The sequence below is a fragment of the Echiichthys vipera genome (assembly GCF_963691815.1).
Source record: "Echiichthys vipera genome assembly, chromosome: 1".
Classification (NCBI taxonomy): domain Eukaryota; kingdom Metazoa; phylum Chordata; class Actinopteri; order Perciformes; family Trachinidae; genus Echiichthys; species Echiichthys vipera.
Genome location: NC_139826.1, coordinates 6,420,766 through 6,427,043, shown reverse-complemented (window position 1 = coordinate 6,427,043; position 6,278 = coordinate 6,420,766). Strand labels below are relative to the sequence as shown.

Genomic DNA, 6,278 nt, shown 5'->3' with positions numbered 1-6,278 from the left:
TGGAGATCTTTTGGGAAGGGGTGACAATACTGGCTGCTGATTGGATAAACCATCTGTCTATCGGGCCAAATCAACCAATCATATCAACGTATAACATACGAACAGGGCGTCGGGCAAAGCTCAGAAAGTAAACAACATGTTGTAAAGGGTATTTGCTGTTTGTGTAACGTGAATTTATGGATCAAAGACACAATTTCAGGTGACCAGTCCATATTCCAACTGGGGTCCAAGAGAAAAAAGCATTAGCGAGCGGCTAACAGAATTAGGATCGCCGCTGTCTGAAAATGTCCCTAGATCAGGTTGAATTTGCATGCGTTGCATCACACTTAAACCCGCCTCACAACCAACACTGATTGGACGTTCACTTGGCAAAAGGCTCCAAATTTTCTCCGTCGCATGTTACCGGACTGAGGCTGGATGGTCAGCAGGCTTTTAAAGAAAGGGCTCCATATTTTCATATTCATGCATATCAATTAATCCTGCATAAAGTAGTCCCATACAATGGAGAAAAGGAAGATGGTGAGAAGAACTGGGGCTGAGTAGACATTACATGCCCGAGAAAATTAAGATTTACTTACATAACAGTTAAGTAAGCAGTGATACACGCTGATGGCTGTTAGGGACAAATAAAAAAGAGAGGTAAGAACAGTCAATGATTCCATGAGCAGTACTTTTTTGAACCTCTACAAAGTTGTGATTTATTGTGGCAGCGTATGAGTTGCATACAGGCAAAAAAACATTTTTGTGCCCCCCCAATCCAGACATCGAGTCTTCACCCTTGATATGAAGGTGAATGTTGTTACGTATCAGAGTGGTAAAACTGGTGAATGAAGAGAGACAGAAGTTTCAAAACTATTTTAGGAGACTACATAATTACACCTTCTGAACACAGGCACATGCAAAGAGCACCTCGATAAAGCAGGCACCAGTCCTGGGGCTCCAGACACCCAGTCCCAGTTTCATTGTGATTCAGTGAATTATTGGTATTGTGATTGATTGCACATTGTTAGAGAATTTGCAAACCATAAGTACAATGTTAACTAAGAAATAAGGTCCCACATGATAGTCAAAATCTAGTTTTAAGAGCTTATTATATTAAACATATAGAGCTGACCTGCATATCCCTTAATATAAAAGTGGTGTTTGATGTTTGTATATGGTTAAATATCATGTTCTAATGTACAGGTGGAGGGTAAAGTCAATCCTTAAATAGCATAAGTGTTCCTGTACCTATAGGTAAGACTATAATCAATGTTGTGTAAATTGTAAATGACTTGCTCAACTCCACAGGGGAGTAGTGTCTAAGAGAAGGGACTACATTAACAGAGAAAATGTTGGTTGTAAAAAGCAACAACTGATAAAAAGCTAATTTTTCTGTGACAAAGCTGCCTTAGTTAAGAAAGTTAAAAGATGCTGATAAATGCTCCTCTGCTCTAAACATCAACACCGCACTTTGTGATGTCTCTGCCTCAGTTATACAGTACTCTCATATCACTTTCACGTTTCCATCAGCTTTGTGTGATATCCTGGAATGAAGACAAGAAGAAAATACGTTGTTCGTGTGTGTTTATTCAAACAAAGAGCTCCTCAATCTGCAAAAATGTCTCCCATTTTCTGGATGGCAAACGCGTGTAATCTTGTATGAATTTAATTTTCCATTATACAAGAAATTTGCATCATTAATAAGTCAATAAGAGTGGTCTTGACCTACTCTATATGTGAAGTGTATTGAGATAACTTCTGTTATGATTTGATTTGAACTGAATAAATTGAATATACGGTTTCTGTTGTTACACAAAGTTGCCATATGCCAGTGTACCCCAAAGGAACGCCCTCCCGAAATATTTGTTCATTTAAGTTCAATTTAAAGGTTGAAAATGGAGAATGAGCAGAACACCGCCATCTAGTGTCTCAAGATCGTAGTTGCAAGTTGCAACAACAAAAAATAACTCCAGTAGTCGGGTTGCCAGGTTTGGAGACAGACCCAGCCCAGTCGCATACAGGAGACTGGAGTCTGTTTGAGCCTGTTTGAACCCATCCCCTCCAGAAATGGAGTGAATGCTGGGCCTATATTAAATCTGTTTTTGCCCGTCTGCAGTAGCTGCACCCAACAACAGACAACCCTGGCAACGAGCAACGCCCAACGCTATTGGCTGCTACTATGGAAACAGAACAGGACAGAAAGTCAATGTCAAATCCGTCAAAAAATTAAAATATTAATTCAGTCTAAATACAATTTTTTGGGGAAAAGCAATACTTTCATTCTGTACCCTTTAAATATAGCTTTTAATAAAGATTCTACATATTCCACCTTTAACTGACAAAATGTTTCTTTCCATGATGAACTAGTATAATGTGTGCAGTAGAAGGGTAACACAGACTTTAACCCCTTCAATGACTTCTGTCTATTGGAGTTCACAGATCTCAGCAGTGTTTCCATACCAGAAAGCACAAACTCCAGCATAGAGAGGCTCAGTGAAAGTGGTCTGGACTCTGTGGAGGAGAGACATGCCATCAGAGTGGATGCTGTAGAAGGACAGAATACCTGCACTGTGATCCAGGTACACTCCTGCTCTCCAGGGGTAAAGGCCTGGGGTGGGAGTTTCAACATTGTTGTGCCAAAATTGAATACGATTAAAGTCACATTTTAACGCCCAGCATTTGTCATTTCGTCCAAATCCACATTCATCTGAGCTCCCTGCTCTGCAGATACTCTTGTATGCAACTGCTACATCAACTCTCCCTTCCCACTTCACCTCCCAGTAACAACGTCCAGTCAGACTTTCTCTACTCAGGGCCTGACGCCATACAGTGAATCTGTCTTGGTGACTGGAATAAGACTGTTGCTGTCTCATTAATGTGACTTTTCTGTCCCCGTCAGATAATAACAGCTTTGGGTAAGCTGTGTTTGGATCCAGCGTGATTTCACGTGAATATCTTAAGAAGTCAGCTCTGGTTCTGGGCTCTGGTGGTGACAATAAAACATCCACTTTAGTCTGTGTCAGGGAGATGTTTGTCCAGTTCTCTCTCACGACGTCATGTAGTTTATCTCTGATTTCTGACACAGCTGCCATCACGTCCTCAAAGTATCTCAGAGGACGGATATTGAGGCTGGATGTAGATTCAGTGAGTGGAGACCGTGAGATGTAGCTGCGTAGAAACTGGGTGTGATCCTCTGTGCGTGAGAGTTGCTCCAGCTCAGCGTCTTTCCTCTTCAGCTCAGTGATCTCCTGCTCCAGCTCCTCCTGAAGCTCTTTGACTCGACTCACTTCAGTTTTCTGCTGGGATCTGACCTGCTGCTTCACATTGGAGCGTCTTCTCTCCATGAGACGGATCAGCTCGGCGAAGGTCTTCTCGCTGTCGTCCACTGCTTTATCAGCAGAGCGGTTGATGGCCCCCACCTCCTGCTGAAGCAGCTTTACATCTTTCTCTCTGTCCTGGATCCTCTGCTGGATGTTTAGTTGACTCCCCTCAAGCTCTCTATGCCTCTCGCTCCTTTCTGCTGCAGCTGAGACTGTGTCGTGGCCTTTATGTTCGTCATCGAGGCAGAGGTAGCAGATGCACTGCTGATCAGTACGGCAAAACATCTTCATTACCTCATCGTGACGAGAGCAGATGTTCTCCTGCAGATTCTTGGAGGGCTCCACCAGCTTGTGTTTTTTAAAGGCAGTGGATTCATAATGAGGCTGAAGGTGTTTCTCACAGAAAGAGACCAGACACACCAGACAGGACTTGAGGGACCTCAGTTTTCTGGAAAAGTTCACAAAAGCATGCACATCCAGGTGATAAGTAAGTGCAGGACGGAGAAAGAAAGTCCTGATATTGGCCCATGAAAGATAAATGTATTACCTCTCAGTGCAGACGTCACAGGCCACATCTTCAGGTCCAGCATAGCAGTGATCAGCAGGGGCAGTTTGGAGTCCAGTCTTCTTCAGCTCCTCTACTAAATCTGCTAACATGGTGTTCTTTAGCAAGACAGGCCTCGGTGTAAAGCTCTGCCTGCACTGAGGGCAGCTGTGGATTCTCTTCTCATCCTCTTCATCCCAGTGCCTTTGAATACAGTTCATGCAGTAGCTGTGGCCACAGGACGTAGTCACCGGATCCTTCAGTAGATCCAGACAGATGGAACAAGAGACGGTTTCCCGGTTCAGCTGAATCCCTTTCTGCGCCATTTCACCTCTCAGTGACAACAACTGTCTGAGTCTCACTTCCTCAGAAGTAAAACTAATTTGAGCTCTGATCTATACAACATGTGTTAGTGCAGTGAGTGGGGCCTGTCAGCTCCTGCTCCTCCACCATGTTGGTTACACCCATCTTTATATTGTAGATCTGATGGGGAGGGAGCAAAGGCCTATCCGGACAGAGTGGAGCCGGCTGTGTTTGAGAGCAGATAGGGGAGGGAGGGGTTATCAAGCTTTTCCACATACCAGGAAGAGGAGCAGCTCCTTGAACTGGATCTTTATTTCCTCATTTCAAACATACTCTACATCTGAAAACATTTAGTTGGCTTGGCTCCTCAGGTTTTGGTAATGGCTCCATAATTCTCAAACTCCTCTTCAAATTCTGTTACTGAACTGCAGTCAGCATCCTGTTGCTCTTAAATGCTTGCTCTCCGTCAACCAGAGTATCAGCCAAAACAGTGAGACTGAACATGATTGACCGGCATCATGTTGGTATAATGCTGTAAAACTAATCACATTCATCATTAGAATAACGCTAGCTCTCTCCACAATATGATTTCATCAGACCATATACAGCAGGGCTGTCCTGCTCCTGGAGGGCCACTGCCCTGCATGTTTTAGGTTTGTGGACAGTGGCTCTCCAGGAGCAGGGTTGGGCAGCCTTGATATACAGGTATCTACACTGTTTAACCCAAGTCGGCACCTATGCACAGTCCCATTAGGTTTTACAGAAATTTGTGGTTAAAGGTTGAATATGTAGAAACTTTATAGACAGAATGAAAGTATTTCTTTTCCATAAAAAAATATATGTAGTCTGAATTAATATTTTAACATTTTTTGACGGGTTTGACAATGACCTTCTATTTACATTTTACCAGCCAGCAGCAGCTGAGTGAGCGGAGACAGGCAACAACCAGAGTCAATATAGGCCAAGCATTCACTCCATGGACTGAGAGAAAGGAGAGAAACGCCATTCAAACGCACGCCCAAATGGCTACGATTCTCCTTGATTAGTAAGCTAACTTTTATGTTTACTTAGCTGGAACGGTTACTGTCAATCCTTGTTTTTATGGTGTGATTTGTTGGAGGGGATGGGTTCAAACAGGCTCAAACAGACTCTTGTCTCCTGTAGGCTACTGGGCCGAGTCTGACCAACCTGGCAACCTGAATGGTGGAATTACTTTCTGTTGTCGTGACTAAGATCTTGAGACACTAGATGGAGTTGTTCTGCTCATTCTACATATTCAACTGTGAACTAATAAGGTAGAAGATGTTGTTTACGCTGCATTTTGCTAAACTTTCACTTCTTTTCATTCAGCATGGCTTTCTCGCCCTCAAAAGAGTCTAATTAAGCCTCAAAGTTTGTCTCCCATGTATGAGATAGTATCTCATACCTAAGAGATACACACAAAAAAAATAATCCACCTTGCCTTTCAGGGCTTAAGTAATTATTACTCTTTTATTTAAAGAAAATATTGATTTGTGAGAAGTCACTGAAATGATTCAAACTGTAAAGTTCCCCATTTCTGTTTTGGATGGTATTGATCTTACTCTCAGTGTGTTCCGAGTTACAGTGTGTGTTGTTGCGATGAGGATTGTTCCAAGTGTTTCGCTGCACTGAGCCTATTTGAGAGTGTGTAGAGTTGTGTTGGTTGGAGTGAGTTTTGCAGGTGATGTGAACTGCTTAGCTCAGGTGACTGTTGTTAAGCAGACTGTGGTTAGAGCTTTGCATGTGTAGCAATCGAAAAAACTGTAATGTCAGCTAAAGGCAAGTTTACGTTACAGGTTTATTGTTGATCACATAAACATTACACCATAACACTGTGTTGGAGAGACTAGGGGAATTTATATTTATTTAACCTTTATTTAACAGAAAAAGTTTGCTAACATTAAAAATTTTCTCTTATTCTTTTTTCAGTGTCCTGGCCAAGACAGACAGCAGCACGACTAACAACGTTTCTGACAAACAGAATGAGCAGCCAGTACAAAATACATGACCGCAATACAATGAAAATATGCCAAATAACGAATATAAAGACACAATATATGTCAAAATCCACCATAACTGGGATGGTGGCTGAGTGGTTAGAGCAGTTG

At 42.4% G+C, this 6,278-nt stretch overlaps 1 protein-coding gene across 1 annotated transcript; it reads right to left on the bottom strand.

Moving 5' to 3' along the window:
- Positions 1 to 1,568: 1,568 nt before the first annotated feature.
- LOC310959654 (tripartite motif-containing protein 16-like) lies at positions 1,569 to 4,177 on the bottom strand. Its single transcript, XM_083931095.1, has 2 exons — positions 3,850 to 4,177; positions 1,569 to 3,750 (listed from the first exon to the last, which is right to left on the bottom strand). The coding sequence occupies exons 1-2, from the start codon at positions 4,170 to 4,172 to the stop codon at positions 2,406 to 2,408; spliced, it is 1,668 nt and encodes a 555-aa protein (XP_083787221.1). The 5' UTR covers positions 4,173 to 4,177; the 3' UTR covers positions 1,569 to 2,405.
- Positions 4,178 to 6,278: the final 2,101 nt, after the last annotated feature.